Source organism: Nomascus leucogenys, chromosome 13 (genome assembly GCF_006542625.1).
Source record: "Nomascus leucogenys isolate Asia chromosome 13, Asia_NLE_v1, whole genome shotgun sequence".
NCBI classification, from domain to species: domain Eukaryota; kingdom Metazoa; phylum Chordata; class Mammalia; order Primates; family Hylobatidae; genus Nomascus; species Nomascus leucogenys.
In genome coordinates, this window is record NC_044393.1 from 2273033 (window position 1) to 2296347 (window position 23315).

At 56.9% G+C, this 23315-nt stretch overlaps 1 protein-coding gene and 1 pseudogene across 2 annotated transcripts in view; both read right to left on the bottom strand.

The window, feature by feature from the left end:
* Positions 1–9638: 9638 nt before the first annotated feature.
* On the bottom strand, positions 9639–11579 carry LOC105740674 (annotated as a pseudogene). The gene has a single exon (XR_001116736.2). The product of XR_001116736.2 is annotated as an uncharacterized LOC105740674 (transcript).
* The window catches only part of CDH4 (cadherin 4), a 676470-nt gene continuing 662793 nt past the window's right edge, over positions 9639–23315 (bottom strand). Inside the window, exons 12-16 of the mRNA XM_030825780.1 lie at positions 21507–21740; positions 20107–20340; positions 16903–17042; positions 15854–16018; positions 9639–13501 (exon numbers count right to left, since the gene is read on the bottom strand). Coding sequence (XP_030681640.1) covers positions 13295–13501; positions 15854–16018; positions 16903–17042; positions 20107–20340; positions 21507–21740 — 980 coding nt within the window. The 3' untranslated portion in view covers positions 9639–13294. The remainder of the gene's footprint in view (positions 13502–15853; positions 16019–16902; positions 17043–20106; positions 20341–21506; positions 21741–23315) is intronic.

Genomic DNA, 23315 nt, shown 5'->3' on the forward strand with positions numbered 1-23315 from the left:
GCGTACCTCAAATAAACAACAATCGTCCTGTACTCCACAGTGGTCTCTGTTCCTCAGTTTACCGCAGCGTTAATAATGGCCATTCTGGCTGGGATAAGGTGGTATCTCATTGTGGTTTTAATTTGCATTTCCCTAATGATCAGTGATGTCAAGCATTTCTCGTATGTTTCTTGGCCATTTGTTTATCTTCTTTTGAGAAATGTCTATTCATGTCATTTGCCCACTTTTTAATGAGATTGTTTTTTTTTCTTGCTGATTTGAGTTCCTCGCAGATTCTGATGATTAGTTCTTTATCAAATGCATAGTTTGCAAACATTTTCTCCCATTCTGTGGGTTGTCTGTTTAATGATTCGTTCTTTTGCTGTGCAGAAGGTTTTTAGTTTAATTAGGTCCCACTTATTTCTATTTGGTTTTGTTGCATTTGCTTTTGGGGTCTTGGTCATAAATTCTTTGCCAAGGCTGATGTCCAGAAGAGTTTTGCCTAGGTTTTCTTCTAGAATTTTTATGGTTTCAGATCTTAGATTGAAGTCTTTAATTCACTTGAGTTGATTTTTGTATATGCTGAAAGATAGGTATCCAGTTTCATTCTTCTACATGTGGCTCACCAGTTTTTCCCAGCACCTATTGAATACGGTTTTGTTTGCTTTATCAAAGATCGGTTGGTTGTAAGTATTTGGCTTTATTTCTTGGTTCTCTATTCTGTTCTATTGGTCTGTTATCTACTTTTGTACCAGTACCGTGCTGTTTGGTAACTATAGCCCTGTAGTATAGTTGGAAGTCAGGTAATGTGATGCCTCCAGATTTGTTCTTTTTGCTTAAGATTGCTTTGCCTATTGAGGCTCTTTTCTGGTTCCAAATGAATTTTAGCATTGTTTTTCTAATTCTATGAGAAAGGAATGTTGGTATTTTGATAGGAATTGCACTGAATCTGTAGATTGCTTTGGGCAGTTTGGTCATTTTGACAATATTGATTCTTCCAATACGTGAGCATGGGATATATTTCCATTTGTGTCATCTGTGATTTCTTTCAGCAGTGTTTGTAGTTCTCCTTGTAGAGATCTTTCACCCCCTTGGGTACATATATTCCTAGGTATTTTATTTTTTTGCAGCTATTGTAAAAGGGATTGAGTTCTTGATTTGATTCTCAGCTTGGTCATTGTTGGTGTATAGCAGTGCTACATTGATTTTGTGACCTGAGGCTTTACTGAATTCGTTTATCAAATCTAGGAGTCTTTTGGGGGAGTCTTTAGGGCTTTCTAGGTATAAGGTCATAGCATTGGCAAACAGATAGTTTGAATTCCTCTTTTCCAATTTGAATGTCCTTTATTTCTTTCTCTTGCCTGATGGCTCTGGCTAAGAAATTCAGCCAGTTTGCAAAAGCAAAGAAAAGAGGGTATCAGCCTGGGAAAAGGCATACAGGAAGATAGGTCCAAGTGAGCACATCAGATTCAGGGTGAACAGGTGTGTGTGGAGTAGGGTTTGAGGGCTACTGAGTGGAACTCTCAGATCACAGAGGGAGGACCCGTTCTCCCCCACCATCAGGGTGGCTGGGCTGGTCATTGTGGGGAGCTGGCTTGTGGTCCGCGTGGGTGCCCTCCCCTCTGTGAGTTGGCTCTCTGCCCCGCGCCACCAGAAGTGCGTCCTTTGTTATTTCACACTCAGCCTGCACGTGGGCAGTAGATGCAGGAGACAAGGAGACACGGGACACCTGGGAGTATGTTCGGGATGGGCAGGTGGAGAATCCATCTTAGTTGGTGGTAATGGAATGATTTTAGTGGGTGGAAGTTACAAAGAAGCTTGTTTTGGCTTACCATGGAGTACAAGGGTACCATGGGGGAACCGAGCTGTCCAAATGCAGAACTGGCTCTCTTTGCAGGCTGTCTGGGTGAGTGTGTGTTGGGGACGTTGCTGAGAGGATCTCGTCCTGCTGAGGGCTAGATAGGGCTCTTGAATGGCCCAAGTCAGGCTTCCCATGAGGGTCCCAGGGCCCCACAGCACCCGAGACTGAACCTGACAGGCCCACAGAAGGGCTGGTAGCTAACGGTCAGCACCCCAGCTGCAGTGGGACCCCTTGGCCTCCCTGGGCTCCAGCTCCAGGCCTGGAAGGGCTGAACAGGCGGACACAGTCACAGCTGACAGGAAGTCTGAGGAGCAGCTTGTAACGAGCTTCGTTGGCTGACAGTTTTTTTTTTTTTTTATTAAAAAAAAATTTTTTTTGAGACAGAGTCTCGCTCTGTCACCAGGCTGGAGTTCTGTGGCATGATCTTGACTCGCTGCAAACTCTGCCTCCTGGGTTCAAGCAATTCTCCTGCCTCAGCCTCCTGAGTACCTGGGATTACAGGCGCGCACCACCACCTGGCTGATTTTTGTATTTTTAGTAGAGACCGGGTTTCGCCACGATGTCCAGGCCGGTCTCAAACTCCTGACCTCGGGTGATCCTCCCGCCTCGGGCTCCCAAAGTACTGGGATTACAGGTGTCATCCACCGCACCCAGCTGGCTGACAGTTTTATGTTACCACTAGCGCAGCTGCTTGTCGGGGCAGGTCTGTGGTTGTGCTACGGCTCATTAACGAGATTGCAAATCATGTATCTCTCCTGCGTGTGCCCACTCCCCCTGCAGGCCTGTGTGGCACTCCATAAGCAGCTGGCTCAGGGAGAGCATCCTGGATGGTCACCATGCAGGTAAGACGAGGAGGACACTTGGAACCAGGCATTGGATGCGAGCCCCGCCCCATGGGAGGGGGACAGGTGGGACACTGGGCACCTGGGGGACCTGTAAGCCAGCTGGCCCTGGGCTTGTGCTCGGGGAGTGAATGATGGGTTCTGACCCCCATGCACCCCTGCGGGCCCCTGGCATCACTGGCCCCATCCTTCACCCCTGCCAACCACACTTGCCCTGTGCCTCTGAAGCTCCCCCACTAAGCGGGTGGAGTCTAATTCCCCGCCCCTTGACTGCGGGTTCAGCCATGTGACTTGCTTTGACTGAGGGGATGTTCACGGGGCATGTGGTGCCCTGAACTGAGAGCTGCAGTGACCAGGCTGCTGTCCTGTGTTGCTGCCATCAGTGAGGGTGGCTAGCCTGCTGGTCAGGAGGAGGACGAGGGAGTTGGGGGCAGAGCTCAGCTGCCCCCGCAGCCTGGCTTGGACCAGCCAACCAAATGCTGACTCTGTGCTGCTGAGATCGTGTTTGTGTTTGTTAGTGAGCAGTAACCAGCTGATACATGGTCCCAGCAACAGACAAGGAAGCCCAGAGGTAGCTAAATGACACTTCCAAGGCTACACAGCCTCTCCTACTGGGAGCTGTGTAAGAAATGACCCCCCCAAACCCTCCATCCTGGCAGCTGAGGGAGGAAGGAGAGACCCAGTCCTCCTGTTGTCCACTTCCTCAATATCTGGGTGGGACCCCTACAATATCTTGATTTTTTAATGTTGACAATTGTGGTCAGCTGAAAAATCCCCCCACCCACCCCCACCACCCCAAAAGGAAAAGAACCCGTGAAGGTGACCTTATTTGGAAATAGAGTCTCTGCAGATGTGATCAAGTTAAAGGTCTCAGGATGAGATTTTTCAGGACTAGTCGTAGGCCCGAAATCCAGTGGGAAGTGTCCATATATAAGAGGGAGACGGAGGGAGTTTACACTAAGATGAAGTGAAGATGGAGGTGGAGATGGGAGTGATGTGGCCATGAGCCAAGGAACTGGAGGCTGGAAGAGGCAGTGAGGGCTTGTCCCCTAGGTTCCCTGGAGGCAGCTCATCCCTGCTGACCCCTTGATTTTGGCCCAGGGATACTGATCTCAGACTTTCGGCCTCCAGGACTGGGAGATCATACGTGTCTTTGTTTTAAGCCACCCAGTTTATGGGACTTTGTTACCCCAGGAAACAAATACAACAGTATATTCAACACCGTAAAGTGTGCTGTGCCAGGCAGACCGTGCCTGAGGCTGGGCTGGCCTGTGGTCTGCAGCGTTGACCCCTTCTGAGTCCCCTGAGGGAGCCCCTGCCTGCCCCAGGCCAGGGTCTCAGTGCATCCGGCTCAGTTTCTGCTGGGGCCACAGACCCTCCCTCTTGCACCTCCGTGTGCTTGAGATGAAGAGCCGGTGCTGTGTCCTCAGGCCGCTGAGGGGTAGCCCTTGGGTGGCTGGCTGCAGTCTCAGGGGCAGGAACGGCACAGGGGGCTGAGCAGGGATTTCAGGTGCTGTCCCTGCCCGATCCTCCTAGTTGGCCCAGCTGACTTCTGCCCGGCTCAGCAGCCAGGGGCCCAGCAGCAGGGAGGTCAGTACCTTGGACAGCGTCCTGCAGCCCGCTGTGGGATGAGAAGGGCTGTGTGTGTGTGCATGTGCGTGCGTGTGCACATGTGTGAGTGAGTAGGGGGTACAGGGTCACGCAGCTGGCTGGGCCATGCCTCTTTCGTCTGCCCTGCGGATGGGTCTGTCAATACCTGGCTGAGTGGCCAGTGCCATGGATGAGTGGCTCTGCCCAGATAGGCCTGTGAACTGACACCTCTGAATCCTCCTGGGACAGAAGAGTGACAGTGACCCCCATCCTGGGAAATGACCCAAGAGAAGGCCCCTGGGGCTCCCTGGAAAGGGCCCCAAGCTGGAATTTTCAGGTCGTTTGCCAGGCCCTGGCCTCTAGGCCTGTAAGCACCCCCTTGAAGCTGGGAGGGGGGTGCTTTGTAGATCACCTGACCCCCACCACAGGGCCTCACCCTTCGAGTCTGATTACAAGGAGTGTCCCCCCACCGGGACTCCTGTCCCAGGCCTACAGCAGTTGCCTAATTGTGAATGTAATTAACTGCTGGCACCCTCAAAATTAGCAAGTGGCTAATTGTGCCTGTAATTATCAACTGCACCCGTAATTAACCGTGTGAGTGGTTTTTTGTTATGCAAGTCATTGTACATGTGAATTGTGCCCCAGGAAAAGGAAGGTGGGGGGCCCAGGGCTGGGGGAGGGGAGAGGGTGGGAGGGGGCCCAGGGCTAAGGGAGGTGAGAGAATGGGACGGAGGGGCCAGGGCTGTGGAAGGGGAGAGTGTGGGAGGGAGGGCCCAGGGCTGGGGGAGGGAAGGGGTCACCACTGGGCCCAGACCTGTGGCCTGCCCTGCGGGGAGCTGGGACTGACCGGCTCCTGAGGCGGAGGTGGAGGCTGCTGGGTCGGGCACCAGCGTGGGGCTCAGGTCAGACTGCTGCTGCCCAGCAGGGGCCGGGGGGCTGCCTGCTTCTTGGAGCTCAGTTTCCTCAGCCTTTGAGCTCAGCCTCCACAGGTCCAGGGTGGCTGGCACTGACACTGTGCAGGGCTCCACTCTTGGGCCACTGCCAGTGTGGACTCAGGCTCTCAGGGCAGGTGGGGTCAGGGGACTGGGCAGGTTGTAGAGCTTTGAGGACCCAAAGTCTGGTGTGGGAGAACCTGTTTGTGCCGGGACTCATGGCCTGGGGGGCTGGGATTCTATAGTGGGGAGGCGAGGCCAGGGCGTCTGGGGTATTGGGGCAGCCTGGGGGGTCCTGGATAGTTGTCTGCAGTGATGGGCAGTGAGTGGCCTGGCCCAGCCACCCACGGGCAGTCTCTCAATGCACAGACACTGCTGCACTGACCCTACATGGGGCCTGGCTGGTTTGGGATGGAGGCTGTCCCGGCTGGGTGCCCTTTGTCATAGCCAGGCAGGCACTGGGAGCCGATGCTTGTGCCCTCCAGAGGCCCACGGGGAAGGCGGGTCCTGACCACTGAGGGCCTCCAAGGTCAGGCCCAGGACTGTGGACTTTGTCTCAGGTGTGTTGGGAGACTCAGCGTTCCCCTCGAGTTGGGAATGCAGCTCAAGTTCATGTCCAAACCCAATATGCTCTGGAGGGACCCTTCCCCCACCCAGTACCACAGCCTCCTGATACAGTGCTCTCTGTGTCCTGGAGGTGTCCTGTTGCTGTGTCCTCCCATGGACAAGAGCAGAAGGCGAAGGGGGAGGCTTTTTTATCAGAGCACCAATGTCATGCATGCGGCGGGAGCCCCTGGGACCGGGATGGCATCTTATCAAAGGGCAGGGGGTGGAGAGCTGGGCCTTTCTGCCCCTCACCTTCCGCCATGTGAGGACGCCTGGATGGCACCATCTGTGTGGGGCAGGTCCTCACCCAGCACCAACCCTGTGGTGCCTGGATCCCAGACTCCCGGCCACCAGACCTGACCCATGTTCCCGTCCATTGTGATCAAGTACCCAGTCCCGGCAATAGGTGGTTACAGCACCCCACATGGGACAGCTGGTTATCGGACATAGTGAGTTGGCCTCCTGGGCTGGTTAGTAAGGATAATAGGCCGGCTTCCTGGGCTGGTTAGTGTAGTTAATGGACTAGTTCCCACCCGGTTAGTGTAGTTAATGGCTTGCTTTTCTGGGCTGGTTAGTGTAGTTAATAGACTAGCTTCTCACATGGTTAGTGTTGATAATGGGCTGGTTGATAATGGGCTGATTAGTGTACTTAATGGGTTGTTTTCCTGGGCTGGTTAGTATAGTTAATGGACTAGTTTCCCACCGGGTTAGTGTTGATTAGGGCTGGTTTCCTGGGTAGTTAGTATAGTTAATAGGTTGCTTTTCTGGGCAGGTTAGTGTAGTTAGCGGACTGCCTTCCCACCTGGTTAGTGTAGTTAATGGGTAGTTAATGCCCCAGAGCTGCTGGAGGCTGGGTAGGTGTTGTCTTTCATCAGGTGGTCATCAGGGCCCTGGACAGCCACTGAACAGGTGTCCCCCGTGCTTCTCAGTCCTGGCACCCAAACGCCCAGCTCCCACGGTGCAGACAGTCACACTGCTCCTCATCATCAGTGAGACGGAGTAGCCACGGTGCAGAGAGTCGCAATGCTCCTCATCATCAGTGAGACGGAGTGGCCACGGTGCAGAGAGTCGCAATGCTCCTCATCATCAGTGGGACAGAGTGGCCACGGTGCAGACAGTCGCAATGCTCCTCAATGTCTGTGAGAAGGGGCTCCCACGGTGCAGACAGTCACAATGCTCCTCATCGTTGGTGAGAAAGGGCTCCCACGGTGCAGACAGTCGCAGTGCTCCTCATCGTCGGTGAGAAGGGGCTCCCACGGTGCAGAGAGTCGCAATGCTCCTCATCGTTGGTGAGAAGGGGCGGCCACGGTGCAGACAGTCGCAATGCTCCTCATTGTTGGTGAGAAGGGGCTCCCACGGTGCAGACAGTCGCAATGCTCATCGTCGGTGAGAAGGGGCGGCCATGGTGCAGACAGTCGCAGTGCTCCTCATTGTTGGTGAGAAGGGGCGGGGCTGCTCCCCTGACCTTGGATGCTCCTGAGCTGGGCTGCCCAGAGGGAGGTGCCTGAGGTCCCCTCTCCCCCAGGAGAGGGGACTCATGGTGGCTGCCCGCCAAGGACCAGAAGCCTGTCCGGTATCTGGGTCTGTTCCCCCAGATCTCAGCCCTTGCTCCTCCAGCCCCCTGTCTCCATCGCTCCTCCCAGGCCGTCCCTACCAGCAGCTTTGGTCACCCTGCCTGGCCCCCCTGCCACGTGTTGACCTGTCTGGAGCCCCTCCCCCCACCAGATGGAAGCAGAACTAAGGGAGGGGACATGTTTGTTGCAGGGTCCCGTCCCTGGTACAGGGTTATGCTGAGTGTCACCCCCAACCCCCAGCACCACCCTTGTTTTTACAGGGGAGGCAGTGGAGGGCCTCGGAGAGCGTCTCCCCTGCTGAGGAGGGTGGGCTGGGCTGGGCCTGGCTTCAGGCGTCCCAGAGCTGGGGCAGCCGAGGCTATGTCTCTAAGGAGCCCCCCAGTGACTTTGAGGCCAGAGCTCCGTGGGGCGCGGGAGATGCCTGGGCTGTTGTGCTGGTTCTGTGTCCTGGGAGGCCCCCAGGGACACAGGGAGGCCTGAGTTCAAACACCACTTGCAGTGGGCGACTACCCCTCTCTGAGCCTCAGTTTCCTTATCTGTAAAGTGGGGGTGACCATAGCCCTTCCATGGCCGGTTCTGTGGGACCCAGAGTAAGGCCTTGGGACAGGTGGCATTGTCTGTGCCTGTCCTCTCCATCCGAGGGCACTCCCGGGGCTCCCTGGGGACCGTGGATAGGCATGGAGTGCCCGTGAGCCTCTGTGTAGGAGCCTGGTCCACAGGGCATTGTGCTGGGGAAGCCTCCGGAGCTCACGTCCCCTCCTCTAGAGAGGACTAGGCCTGAACATGGCCCCCAGAGCTGCCCTCTGGGGACCAGCGGTGATGGCCTCAGCTGGAAGGGCCTGGGGAATGCTGGACTGCATGCCTGCAGAAGGCCCAGCTCACTGCCAAGGTGAGCCCCACTGAGGGGTACAGCACTGCTGCATGGCCTGTGCCGACTCTGAGGGGCCACTGAGATGGTGTGCTACTGTCCCCTGGCACCCAGGCCTCCAGCAGGGCGCCTCCAGCTGCAGTGGTGACCAGCCTCCTGCCTGGCCATCCCAGGAGGCCTGGCCCAGGGACTTGAGCCTCCTCATGCCCCCCGCCTGGGATAAGGCAGTGACAGGAAAGAGGGAAGCAGGAAGCGTGGAGAGGACAGGAGGCATGGAGGGCAGAGGGCGGGAGAGGCACCTTCAGAGGCCCAGCTGGTGTCACCACTGCAGGAGAGCCTCCACCTGAGGCTGGGGAAACGAGGTGGGGAGGGAGTGATGCACGCGGCACCCGGCATCCGTGAATGGGGCTCTGGGACTTGGTGATTTTATCTGCTGATGTCGGCTGTGGCTGCGGAGGGTTTGCATCCAAACATGTCAGTGGCCAGAGGCCTGTCTCAGTGCATGTGCTGCCTGTGTTTGTAAGTATGCGAACGAACGTGTGTGTGCACACGTGCATTGCATGCATGTGCATATACACGCGGGTGTGCATGTGTGCTCATGTGTATGCAAGCATATACATGTGTGCACATGTGTGTCCACGTGCTGGCACTTCAGCCCATTTGACTGTGCCCCCACCACAGGGGGAGGAGTCTACAGGGCTGGGGGCCATGCGCTCGCCCCTCCAGACACCTCTGGGCACCAGGACCCTGAAACTCCTCACAAAGTGCCTTGAGCCCCCTCTCTGGTCTGCTCAGGCCTCTCCTGCAGGAGCATTTTCACCAGGTGGACCGATCGCGAGGCCCAAGGGATACTGAAGCCAGGATGCACTGGCGGGGGCATCCACATGCCTACGCGCAGGCCCCCTGGGGCACTGGGCAAAGCTGGAGGTGGGAAGAGAGGGAGGTGGGAACAGAGAGGGAGGTGGGAAGAGCCACAGGCCCAGGCCAGCTCCTTCTTTGCTGCCACTTATGGCACCAAACTCCAAGGAGTCTGAGAATTCCAAATTGGCCCAGGCATTCCATGGAGTCTGGGAGGTGTATATGCCAAGGTAGGAGGGGAATGTGATTTTGCTTGTTAGCTTCATGGATACCTTCTAAACCCTTTAAAACATTGAGACAGATGGCATGTGGGCCCACAGGTGTGAGGAGCGGGCCTGACTTTGTTCTTTCTGTTTTCCCGCAGCCTAGGACAGCGCCTTGAGCTGCACAGGTGCTCAAGGAGGGTGTTCGGCATGGATGGAGCTCATGGTGGCCGCCACCTCCCCCGTGTGCACCCACCTGCCGTCCCGGAGCACCATCTGTTTCTCCAATGCTTGGAAGAAAATCAAGCCAGGACGAGGCCGACTGCGAAAAAGGGGGACTTTATTCAGTCTCTGGAGCAGCGTGCCCCGCCTGCCCGCGCACAACCGCTCCGCAAGGGTCTACTCAGTTCGGGACCAAGACTGTCTGGCACTAGAAACACACTGAAAACATCAACTCTCTTCCCTTTTTTTTTCCTTTTTTTTTTTTTTTTTTGGTACAAAATGATACAAACAACAATACAAAATAGTTGTGCTGTTGACGATTACAAAAAAAGGTGGAACGTTTAACCTCGCGATGCTCAGATTTGCAGGTGTGAGTACATCATACTCCAGTATCTTTCCCCAAAACAACTGTGCTCATGCAGGCTGCTACACATTTTGTCCATTTCAAAAAGAAACATGCAAAAAAAAAATCGGAATGAAAAAAGGAGAGAAAAGAAAAGTAAAACGCGTTCCAATTTTACAGAGAGGTGGTCCCCGGCTGGGCCTGTTGCGAGGTGCTATCCCTCCTACGGACCCACGGCGCCGCGAGCTGGGTCACGTGTGTCTGGGAGATTTTGTGTTGATTCTTTTGGTGTTATTCCTTTGAGCACTGACAGAAATTGAGACTGCCCCTCGCCCAGCTTTTTGCTTTGGAGAGAACAGAACTATCATCTCAGTGGACTGTGTGTGTCGGCTGGTGCTCATGCTAGGGAAACTGACGCATCTCTGAGAGCCTGACAGTTGGACATTGCTCTGACACATTGGTGGCAGGAGGCCTAGCATTTTGGATGTGCTGAAAGACACTACAAAGAGAAACCTGCTGGGCCAGAAATTGGGGCTGCCCAGGCCCTGAAGAGCACTGTGGCCCTGGGCTGGGGGCTGCCTGCTGACCAAGGCCAGTCGTTCCTGCCACTCCAACCTGCAGCACAGGTTTCTCCTGTTTGCAAAACAAAAATTTCCTAAAGGAACCAAACCATGCCGTCGCACCTGGCCAGCATTGGCCTCCCGGCCTCCAGCGGGGGTCCCCTGATTACAGGCAGTCGTATCTACAAGCTAAGGAAGAGAGACGTTCGACACTGATTGTATGCTTAGCTAACGCTAACTCAAGTTCGGAGGTGGAGCTGGGAAGGTGCGGGAACCCCATCTTTCTCTGGCCCCCAGGGGCTCACCGTTGTGGGGGTAAAGAGGAAGCTGCCCAGCTGTTTGGAGCAGGGATGGGCACGGGAAGCCCTACGAACGTCCCTCCACCTGGTACTGCAGCTTCCGCCTGTGTGATTCGGGCAAAAGGAACAGGGGCTTGGCAGTGACAAGAGGCTGTGGGCGAGGAGGGGAGCTGGTGGGAGGCGGCACCAACGTCGCCCAGGCCTCCTGGGTAGCGGCGGCTGCTGGTGGGACTGGGGTCTCCTGGTGCTGGGTCCTGGGAACGCCAGCCCAGGGTTCAGGGAAGCCAAGGAGGCCTCAAAATTTCAGAGAAAGGAGTTCATGCTGCCCTGGCTCCCCGGCCGTGGTCACACTTAGAACAATCCACGCACACTCCTCAGGACTGGAGCATGGACTTCCCCAAACAGCAACAGAGATTTCCAGTCCTTCCACTAGCCACCCAGCCGTCCCTCCAGCAGCCATGCCCCACACACTCACGAGCATTCTTGTTTGCATAGCACAGCTCAGAACTGGGGGACCCCGGTGCGGCCCGGCCGGCTGCCCCTTGACCTCTGTTGGTCCATCATCTCCTGGACTAGCTGTCTGCAGATGGGGGCACCCAGCACATGGCACAGTGAACCCCGCCCTCCCTGGGCAGCCATGGGAGGGTCGGAATGGACAGGGCTGGAGACTGGGACCCCAGCTCAACTCCGAAGGCTGCACAGGGGCGGCTGTGAGTTTGGTTTGGACAAGGACCCTGACGTCCAACGGGAATATGCCGTGAGCCTGGCACAGATGTGTGCACTCAAGGCCAAAGCTTTTCAGAAAAGGCGTGACCTTAGCCATGGGGAAGGGCCATGGGCTGAGGGGGGCCGGGGCTCCTGGTGGAGCTCTTTTGCCCCCCACAGGCACCCCGAGACACTCCCTGACCCCAGCGGCAGGTGCAGGGCAGGGCTCTGGGAGGGCTCACTGTCCTTCCCCAGTGCTGGCACTGCCCTGCCCAACACCAGGTCCTACCCAGGGTCCCTGGTACCTCACCTCCTTCCTCGGGAAGCGAGTTGTCACTGGCCTGGGAGAGACAGAAAGCTGACCAAGCACGAGGCGTCCCCACGTGGGGCCTGCCCCCTGCTGCAGCCCAAGGCGCCCAGACACAGCCATGCCAGGGGGAGAATGCACCCTCCGAGTTTTCTCATGCAGTGAACACAGGCAGCCGAGCGCTGTGCCGGAGGTGCCGGGACACAGCCCCTCTCACTGTCCTGCAGAACCGATTCCTTCCCCGTCTGGCTTGAGTCAACCCAGCCCTGGAGATATAGCAGTGCCAGCCTCAAGGACAGCAGCAAGTCTGGACCTGGCCGCAGCCTGCCCCCGACGCGGGTCCATAGGAGAGGAGAGGCACCGTCTGCAGCGTGCAGAGGCATCTGTGCGACAGGTAGGCACAGCAAGACGGGGCCTCCCGTCACCCACACAGGCTCACAAGCGTCTGGCGGGAATCAAGAGCACAGGCTGGGGATGGGGAGGCTGCACAGGCTGCTGGGTGTGTTCTGGTCACCACGCCCACCCGTAACTGCCCTCTCTAGCCGCCAGGGAGGGTCCTTTGTTCCTGCCATCTGCACAGCCCCCGGATGGTTGGAGCTGTCGAGAGTGTCCTGGGGTTTGAATTGATGCCTGTCGCGGGGCCCTTGATGGCACCCCATGTGGTCTGGTCACCAGGGTCGGAGGGCTGGAGCCAGGATGCTGGCTGGTTTGGACAACTCTTCTGGACCAAAGGCAGAGGGGACCTGGTGGCACTCGGGGTGACAGGTGGCCCTGAGGGAGGCCTGGGTTGACTGGGGGTGGAGCCCCTTCAGGATGACCCCTGTTCCCCTCCAGCCCCCCGCCTGAGCTCCTCACGGCATCTGGGAGGGGGTGGGGAGCAGCCACAAGGCGGGGGTAGTCCGAGCCACACCTGCCCCAGGGCTTTCTGCTGCTGGGGCTGAAGGGCTAAGCCTCCCGGCTGGCCTTGACTCCCAAGAGGCTCAAGAGACCCCCCAAATGTACAGCAAAGGCTGCTGGGATTTGAACCCCACTCTGTTTTCAAACAAGTCACCCACTTTTTCTTAATACAAGACCAAAATAAGAAAGACACAGTCTCCCCCATTTCTGAATGATGCCTTCAGAGCTGGGACTAGCTGGGGCCGGAGGCCGCTTGGGATGGGAAGGTGGGGACGGTCTGTCAGCTTTAGTCACTCCTGAGTTTGAGGGAATCTGATACATGTACCAAAAGGCACTTTGTTTTTTTTTTTCTTTTCTTTTTTTTTTTTTTTTTAAAAACAGCGCTTCTGTTCTAGGAAATTCAAGTGAAGACAGAGTGCCTCTTGCTGTCCTTCAGTGCCAGCCAGTGCGGTGCTGGGCAGCGGCCGCGTGCAGGGCGCTGTGGGGGTGGGTGCTCATGCTAGACAGCTCAACGTGGGGGTTGGGGGGCCTCCTAACAGCACTAAGGACACGGCCGCAGGGAGTCGGGAAGACCGGCCGCCTCTGCTCAGTCCTGCTCCTCCGGCGTCCGAGCACAGCTCTCACTTCAGTCCGAAGACGCGAGGTCAGTCAGTCCTCTTCACTGCCTCCGTACATGTCTGCCAGCTTCTTGAATCTGGGCCCCCAGTCATTGAGGTAATCGTAGTCTTGGTCCCCGGAACTGGATGAGTTCAGGGAGCTGACGGAGCCTGCGGTGGAGCCGTTCCCCTCGTAGTCGAAGACCAGCAGGGAGTCATAGGGGGGTGCCGTGGGGTCATTGTCGGCAGCGCGGAGTCCCTGGGGGGTCACAGACACAGAGTTAGTTAGGGTGCAGGGCGCGCTGTCTTAGCCCCAGGATCTGACGGAACGGAAAACGAGGCCCAGAAGAAGAGGTAGGGAGGTAGGACGTTGCATAAAGCAGGTGTCCAATAAGTGCTCTCTGCATTTAACTGAAGGGCATTTCTGAGTAGAAAAGGGCATTTGTGAAGATGGAGTGTGGGAGTGTTGAAGGGGCAAACTCAATTCCAGCAGCGGCCTGTGGGCGGGGGAGGCGGAGGGTTGGGTAGGGCCGTGGCTGGAGTTCAGCTCCTCCCAACCCAAGGGCAGATGAGGGGGTGTGGGGGAAGGTGGAGGTGTGGGAGAGGGTGGGGGGGGTGTGAGGGTTTATAGGGGAAGGGCAGGGGGGTGTGGGGAAAGGCAAGGGGGGTGTGGGAGAGGGCAAGGGGTGGTCTGGGGGAGGTGAGGGCTGGGCCCTGTAGCTGAAGCTCAGCTCCTCCTAAGGGGGCAGGCAGATGGTTCTGCAGTCCAGCTGACCATTGTCTGGAGGGAAAGTGGACCTAGGGTGGACAGAAGTCAGAACCTGGCAGTTATGAGTATGGCACTCCCACGGACAAGCTTTGGCAGTGCCGTGGGTGTTGCTGGAGCCCCGTCCTCTCCTCAGTGCCCACAGGTTCCACCTCCATGCCAGCACCTGCTCCTCCTGTGGCCCTGGGAGAGGGTACTCAGTGTCATTCAGTACGGACTGGTTTGTCGTGTTCATTTTTAATTTCTCCTAAGAGCTATCTAACAGTGGGCTTTATGTACTTATTTTTAAATTTTTCTGAAATGGAGTTTCACTCTGTCTCGCAGGCTGGAGTGCAGTGGTGCAACCTCGGCTCACTGCAACCTCTGCCTCCCATGTTCATGCGATTCTCCTGTCTCAGCCTCCCAAGTAGCTGGGATTACAGGCGCCCGCCACGATGCCCAGCTAATTTTTGTATTTTTAGTAGAGACGGGGGTCTCACCATGTTGGCCAGGCTGGTCTTGAACTCCTGACCTTGGGTGATCCACCTGCCTTGGCCTCCCAAAGTGTTGGGATGACAGATGTGAGCCACTGTGCCCGGCTAACAGTGGGCTTTAAATTATAGACTGGGCAGGGCATACGTTTGGGGATCTTTACGTTTTTATGATGTCGTAGACGGTAAGCGTTGCATTGTCAGAGCAGCTTCTGCGTGTGCAGTTGTAGGAATTTCATTTGTGGCCTGGAACACCATCTGCTTTGGGGAAACCTTTCTGTGTTTCTGCTGAATCACTGCCTGGGTTATCTTCTGTTTAAATCAAGTCCTTTAAAGTGAGATTCTGACCTAGGCTGAGATCTAAGTGTTGCTAAACCTTTAAAATGCAGTGGGCATTGGAGCACAGGTGATGAAACCACAGGGGCTCACGCCGGCTAGAACTGGGATGGAGGACACCGTGATCCCTGCAGAGCCACAGGCGAGGCCAGCCTGGAGCCTCAGAGTCACTGCCCGGAGGACGCGCCCTGGGAGGAGTCTGCCCTGTTCGACTTGCTCCTCTGTTCGCTTCACCACAAAGGAAGATGGGAGCGAAGACAGGGAGCTGCGCATTTTAAGTGGAAACTGAGTGTTTCCCAGGCGACATCGTAAGAGATGTTTCACATGTTTCTTGCAAAGGGGAAGATCGAAGGCTGGGGTGTGCTGTTCGTTGGACAAGTCCCCTCCAACCCTCAAGTGTCAGGTTGGGCACATGGTCAGGCAGGTGGTCAGGCGGCAGCCCTGGAAGGCGGCCACCTCTGTGTGACTCCCACCTGCTGTGTCCTGATGCTTGGGGTTGTGGGGGCTGAGGGGAGGGTTGTGGGGGAAGAGTGGGGAGGGAGGGCAAGTTGGCCTGGACCCTGAGACCAGGCTTGGGCCTCTGCCTCTCTGAGCATCTGGGTAGGCCGAGCCCGGGAAGGCCATTCCCAGCTGCCGTGGGCTCTGTGTAAGGTTAATACTTGGGGGGCTCATTGTACCAAGTGCGGCTTCGCCACCGTCGCCCCACTGATTCTCCTCCTGAGGCCTGTCCTTGCTGCTGGCGCCTCTGCTGCAAACCCGAATTCTTATGAAGCCCCTGCCGTGCACCCAGCCCTGCGTGTTGATCCTTCGCCTAGCCCACAGGTAGGAATCCTCGTCCTTGGAAAGAGGGCCTGCTGAGGGAGGTGATTTGCTCAGGCCACCCAGCTGGAGGGGCAGAGCAGGGCCTGGAACCCAGGTCTGAGCTGCCTCCTCCCCACGGCGGCCGCCGGCACTGTGGAGCTGGCTTCTGTGTGTTACTAGAATTTAATTTTTAGAGGAGACACCTTGCCGGGACCCCCCACTGCCGAGAGGCACACACCTCGTTGATGAAGTCACCGATGTCGCCTGGGTGCGGCACCATAGGCCTGATCGGGTACTGGGGCTCGGCGCCCACCGGCCGCTCATCCACGCGACGCACGCCAGGGGCTTTGCTTGGCACGTGCCCCATGGCTTCCGGCTGCTGCAGCTGGCTGAGGTCGTAGTCCTGGGGGAGGGAGCCGGGAGGAGTCAGGGGCATCAGAAGAATCCACCAAGCCCCGCTTCCGCCGTGCATCCTTTTCTGTCACCTGGGCCACAGATGCGCCTGCTGCCCTGTGGCCTGGTCTCCGAGCATCCCACAGAACCATGCTGTCGCCTGCTGTGCCCGTCCACAATGCCCCACCTCCTCGCCCTTTACCCCAATCCCTCGGGCAGGGATGGGGGCTGTGCCTGGCTGTGTTCCATGGCCTGGGGCTTTCCCCGAGTGACCCCACCACCACGCTGCTCACCAGCCATGTGCCCCAAGTGCTCAGGGGGCCAGGAGCTGGGCCTCTGCAAGGCACATTCCTCACATTCGTTATGGTCGTGTTGCGGGAGGGGCGGGGAGGGGTCTGAACTTTAGATGGGTTTAAGGACTTGCCCCGATTCCCTGAAAGGCCAAGGGCAGACCCAGATTCCAACCAGCAGCTCTCGCAGTCTACCCTCCCGGGCGCCTGATGCACTGCCCCTGGTCACTCGACAGCCCTCTGCACACATCAGCATCTGCGAGTGGGCATCGGTGTCCTTGGCCAACCCGGAGTCCCCTCCCCTCCAGGGCACAGGGCAGCACTGGGCTGGGGCTGGCGGTGGGAGGGAGAAAGGCGAGGATGGGAGGGGTCCCAGGATCCCCCATGGGGGATGCAGGTGCAGTGTGCACAGCTCAGCCCAGGCTAGATACGCAAACGTGGGCAGGGTGGCCAGGCTAAGAAACTGTGCTCCCCTGCCTGACACCTTCACTGGTGAAAAGGTTGAAATGTCTTACTGTTAAACCCCAGGGCAAGCCCTGCTGAGACACTAGTACACGTGAGAGCCAGCCTCGCGTGGGGAGGCGGGGGCGGGCTGTGGTCTCACCTGGTCCTCCTCGCCGCCGCCTTCCTCGTCATACTTGAGGATGTTGTCACGGACGTCGTCCTCGGGGTCAATAAGCAGCTGCTTCGTGTGGCGCTCCTTCTCCCGCCGCTTCATCCACACGACAAACAGCAGGACCATGGCTGCAGGGGAGGGCCACCCGTGAGCAGGGTGTGTGGGTGTGCCGCGGGTGTGCACACGCATGCCTCTGTTTGCCATGTGTCTATGTGGGTGTGTACATGCAGGTGGCACACAAGCATGACTCTGTGCCCATGTGTGCATGCACACCTGTACCACACACGCGCATCTCTGCACATGCAGGCCTGGATGTGCAAGGACACATGTGTGCCCATGTGCGGCCCATGTGCGTGTGCATTCGTGGATGTAGATGCTTCATGTGTCTGTGTAAGCGTGCATACGTGTATCCACAGGAGGATGTGTGTATGAAGGCTTGCACGTGTGTGCCTGTGTGTGAGCGTGTAGATCTGCGTATGTGTGTGCTTGTGTGTTCACGTGTGTAGATGCACACAGAAGTCCGCACAGGTCTGTGTGTGCATATCTATGCATGTGTCTTCATGTGTACCTCGTGCGCCTGTGTATGCTCATGGGGCGAGTGCATGCATGTGTTCATGTGTCTGTGTGTGTGTGTGTGCACGAGTTTCCAAGGCACAGCCGCACTGGCTCAGGCCGTCTCCCCAGCTCACTGCCTGGGCACTGGGCTACATTTTGAGACATCATTGATTGATTTACAAGCTCGCCCTGCTCTTGCGCTCCCCTTTTGAGGAGGCAGCCAGCTCAGGGTGCCCCTCGCTGCCTGGGGGCGGGAGGACATGGGGGGCTAGGGGCCCACCCGCAAGTCTTTCTGAGTGCCTCTTCTGAGCAGCAGGAGGGAGATGGCTTTGGCAGAGGAGGTGGAAGTGAGCTTTTAGGCACACAGTGTCTTGGTAGGAATCACTGAGAGAGGGGGATGGACTCCCCCATATTGAAAGCGGCTCTGCCCTGGGAGGAGAGGGGCCCAGAGAGGGGATCCTGCTTCCTGCCGGCCCTTGGGGCGGGGTCGGTCCAGGGCTTCGCTGGACAGAAGGGCAGCCCCACCCAGTACTGAAGGGGTCACTCCGAGGGGCTCTTTCCACCACTCAAAGGAATTGGGGTACAGGCTCAGAAGTTCAGGTGCATGTGGAAATTGAAGAGAGGTAAAGCCCCTTGTGGGGTGGATGGAGGGGGCCCTCTCCCCCAAGCTGAACTGGACTCTCCCTGCCTTCCGAGGTCCGTGTCCAGGCCTGGCTCCCCTAAACAGCCTTGCTCACTCTGGACCCCTGCCTGCCTCTGCTGCAGGAAAAGCCTGGTGCACCCATCTGCAAGGCTCCGGGAGCAGGTAATGCGGCCCACGTCCCCAGCAAATGCCTGCACAGACCACTCCACTGCATCCTCCTGAAGCCTCCCGTCACCGCCCATGTCACAGATGTAACGACTGAGGCCCAGAATCACAGGTGTGCTCTTATGTACCGCAGAGGGTGAGCCCGGAGGCGAGAGGGGCAGTAACCCCCCAGTCAGGAGGGCTGTTTTTTGGCAACCCGATTAATCGGCTGTGGCTGCCTGAGTGCCGTGAGGAGGATTCCGAAGCTGAGTGGAGGCTTGGGAGGAGCTCTGTGGGTACTGGAGGCATCCCCGCTGCCTGCAGAGGGTGAGGTGCCAGCCGGGGAAGCTTCCTGACCTGGCCCAGATCGTGGAGAGGGAAGTGCAGGCTGAGGGAGGAGCCACCCGCTGCAGGTGCAGCTCAGTGAGAACCTGGAGCCTGGGCCTAGTCTTGGCTCGACGGAAGCCACAAGGCCAAGAGCCTTTGAAGGGGTCAGCTCCACTGTCACAGCTGGCATCCCAGGCTCATCCAGGCAGACAAGATGAGCGACGGTTGACAGGAGGAGTGTGGAGGAGGGGAGGCCACTCCGGGTGCCCCCCATGCACCCCACCAGGGCTGAGGTGCCCATGACTGGGCAGAAGCCAGGCAGCAGGTGGATCTGCTGTTGACCCTGGCCCTGGCCCCACTGCGGCTGCCCTCCACTGTGGCTGCCCTCGAGAGTGGCCCAGGTCTCCTGCACCGGCCAGGCACTCAGCTGAATTGGGTCTCACAGCCCTGCCCACAGAGGGTGCTCTGGCTGGGGCCTGGCCCCAGTGTCTTCAGAGCAGGGGACATCGGTGAGAATGTCCCCACCTTTGCTACAGAGACACCTCCCAACCTCTGTGGGGCTCTTTCCACTCCCGATCATACAAAGAAGCCCATGACATTGAATGGCTTTCAACACAAGCCTCACAAATGAAAACCGGCTTTTCAAGGGGTGATAGGTCTGGAAATGGGGAAAAAAGCAGAGTCCTCCTAATTCAGACATCCTTTGGACAGGGCTCAGGTTGGTCCCTGGGGTCTTATGTCAGCCACAGGCCAGGTCTGCAGGAGGGGCCTGCTGCCTGCTCTGGCCTGTTCTGGATGTGGTGGGGGACCCTCTGGTTTGGGTTTGAACTGGGGAGGTGGTGGCCCAACCCTTCCCCGCCCTGCCACCCACTGGGATCCCTGGGGTATCACAGACCACGGCGACTGTCCGTGAGGGATGATGGGAAGAGGGACCTCTGGGGTCATTTTCAAGTACCTCCCCTGGCACCGCCCCCCTCCCCCCAGCCCTCAGGCCTGTTGGGAACCCACAGTGGTTGTGGGAAACTCAAGAAACTACTAGAGCATGTGATCTGGGCAGAGCCAATGAGAACACTCCATTGCTTGGCTGGTGATTGGCTCCAAGGTGTGCATGTGACTCAAGCCAGTCCAATCAGAGAGTGTCCTGGGACTTTGGATGGGGATGCTAACAGGCAGGGCTGACCTTCCCTCTGCTAAGTCCACCTGGAAGCTGCCCACAGGCGTCACAGGTCCTGGAGGGCAACAGCTTCAGGACGCAGGGGCTCTGGGAGGCAGAGTGGAGCCATGGAAAGGGGCCAGGCCATGGGAGACACCTGGGCCAGCCTGCACCTCCAGACTTGAGAGTAATAGGAGGCTCCAATTTCCCATTGTCATATGGACCAGTTCAGCTGCATTTCTGAAAGGCTCCTGACAGATGAGGCTGAGAGATGAGGGGCAAACCCAGGCCCCCCTCTGCCTACCATCCCTGGGACGGGGCACTCATACCCGCAATGCCCCTACCTGCCCTGGTGCTCAGCCATACTCACTCAGCAGGATGAGGATGCAGATGAGGATGGCCACGATGGCACCGGTGCCCAGACCAGCCGCTGCCACCGCGCCAATGGTGGTGCAGTCCCCGTTGTCATCACATGGGCACACCTTGACTTTGATGATGGATGTGTTGGACAGGGGAGGGTTTCCAGAGTCTGTGACGATGATGGGGACGTCATACATCCCAGCCTCCAGGTACAGGATGCGCAAGCTGAGTTGGGCATAGTCACCTGGTGCAAAGCAACAGTAAACATTGAGCCAGAGCCCGGCCCTCCCTTCCAAGCAAGACGTCCAAAGGAAAAGACAAAGTCCGATGGCATGGAAATCTGAAATGTCTGCCTGGTTACCACACATACATACACCTGTGCTACATCATTAAGTTAAAAGACATTGGAGATTGGGTGTGGTGGTTCATGCTTGTAATCCCAGCCCTTTGAGAGGCTGAGGTGGGCAGATCACTTGAGGTCAGGAGTTCATGACCAGCCTGGCCAACATGGCAAAACCCTGTCTCTAGTAAAAAATACAAAAATTAGCCAGGCGTGTGGTGCAAGCCTGTGATCTCAGCTACTTGGGAGCCTGAGGTGGGAGAATTGCTTGAACCTGGGAGGTGGAGGTTGCAGAGCTGAGATGGTGCCACTGCACTCCTGCCTGGGCAACAGTCTCAAAAAAAAAAAAAAAAAAAAGACATTGGAGACAACCAAAAAGCAATTGCAACATGTAGGATGAAAAAATAATATCCTGAATATATAAAGAGTTTTACCAAATCAATAAAAAGAAACTCCCCAAAGAAAACATAGGCAAAGTCATTGAACAGACAATTCACAGAAGAAACAAAAATGGCCAATAAATATATATAAAGAATTTCCACTGGTAATGGGGATATACAAATGGAAATAATGACTTTGGCCTAAAGGTGGCAGAATAAAATATTATTTTAAAACAATAATGTTCAGTGTTGGTGGGGTTTGAGGAAACAGGCACTCTCCTGATGGAAGTAGACATGTCTAGAGCACATTTTCACAGTACTGCCAAAACTTGAGAATTTTGATATCCTTTTATACCAAAAATCCATATCCAAGGAAGTATTCTAAGGAAACATGTCAGTCAGGGTCCAGTCAACTGATAACCGGCACAGGAAGTTATGGATATACATGGGCAGAGCTACAAGGATGTTCACGGCTGGGCTCATTAAAGGAGCAGGAAACTGGGAATGACTTGGTGGCCTCCTCAGGGCCAGGAGAAGAAGGCTGAGCAGCTGAAGCGTGGCCAGTGTCCCCAGCCTTGGCGGGACAGTCCTGTTGGAGGGCTGTCGCCCACCTCTGTGCTCAGTCTTCCAAGGCCAGCTGGGTCTCCCAGGGGCTAGTCTGACCCTCCCCGTGGCCTAAGGCGGGCTCACCGTTTAGGCGGGTGATGGTCCAGTTCTTCCGCACGGCCGCCGGGACAAAGGGCAGCTCGAAGACGTAGGGGCCGATGTTGGGGTCGATGTCAGCGTCAGCCGCTGTGATGTTGATGGCGTTCAGGTTGGGCTTCTCGCAGATCTGCGCCTCCTTGGGCAGCAGCTCAGGGGCATTGTCGTTGATGTCAATGAGATAGATCTGGAGGGTCCCGGTGCCGCTGGCCGGGGGTATCCCTGCGGAACAGACACAGGTCACCGCACGGGCCGCTCCTGGTACTCCACGACCAACCCACAGCTCCACACAGGACACGCACACAAACAACCACATGCAACATACACAGGGACACATCTGCAGCCCCCCAGCCGGACACGGCCGGCCACCCCCCAACACAGCTGCACAGGGACTGACTCAGCCCAGCCATGGCTCCTGACCGACACCCTGCCACACGCCATGGGCAGCCACACCACTGTGTACGGCACCTCAACAGGCACGGGAGAGCACACGGCCACACCCACACCCGCGGCTACACACACGCACACAGCCACTGTGTACGGCACCTCAACAGACACGGCAGAGCACACGGCCACACCCACACCCGCGGCTGCACACATGCAGACAGCGGGGTGCAGCATTCATGTGGAACCCTCGCCACATGCCCTCCACCAATGCATGGCTAAACTCAGAGCCACGGAGGTCACAGCCACGCACTGGGGACTCACTCCCACTGGGGAGCCAGGGAGGGGTTCTGAGGGTGCTGGGCTCTGCACTGGCCCCTGAGGGTTAGGATCCGCCCACCACATCTTGCCCCCATCTGGGACTTCTTAGGGCAAAACCTTTCCTTGCCTCCCTGAGTTTTGCCGGCCCCACCCAGCAGAGCCCCAGGGTGCTGGAAGCCCTGAGCCCAGACGCATGATTGTGTGGAAGAGCTGCTGCTTTTGGAAGTGTCCGTGAGAAAGGCAGGGGCGGCTGCTCCAGATGAGCTTTGATGGAAGCTCCCTCCTGGCCCGGCAGGAGGTCTCCTTGGAGGACCTGATGACCTCTGGCTTCAGCGTGGAGGGAGGTGCTCTGCTGAGCCCCCAGAGCTCCTCAGGGGCCATCCCTGTCCCTGGGGCCTTCACATGCTCAGCCCCTGCCTCAGCCCAGGCCAGCAGTGCTGGTGGATGCAGGCCAGGCTGCTGGAATCTGGGGACAGAGAGATGCCCTGTCTGCTCTCCAGGTTTGGAGGCGGCGGCGGCGGCGGCATGTTCTGACTGTGGCTTTGCCCCTGATGGCAGCTCCTGACCTGACATTAACAACCACGTTTTGACTGAGGCAGGCGAAGCATGTAAAAATATATCCCACAGGATGGCTCTTTAATCTTCTGGAAGCTGCATCAAAACACATTTAAGGTGACGAAGCGCGGTGCTACCTTTGAAAACTGCTTTGAGATGTAGCTGATGGCACGGCACGTGATCGGAGAAGCACAGACAGGTTCTGTTAACCAGAGGGCTCCTGCTCCGGCCTGCACACCCAGGCTCACTCACATGGCGTCTGCCAAGTGCGATGGATGCTCCGATGTTCCAGCTACAGCCTCACAATCTCTTTCTTTTCTCCTTCCCTTCCCTTCTTCCTTCCTTCCTTCTCTTTTTTTTGAGATGGAGTCTCACTCTATTGCCCAGGCTGGAGTTCAATGGTGCAATCTTGGCTCACTGCAACCTCCACCTCCTAGGTTCAAGTGATTCTCCTGCCTCAGCCTCCCAAATAGCTAGGATTACAGGTGTGCACCACCATGCCTGGCTAATTTTTGTATTTTTTTTAGTAAAGACGGG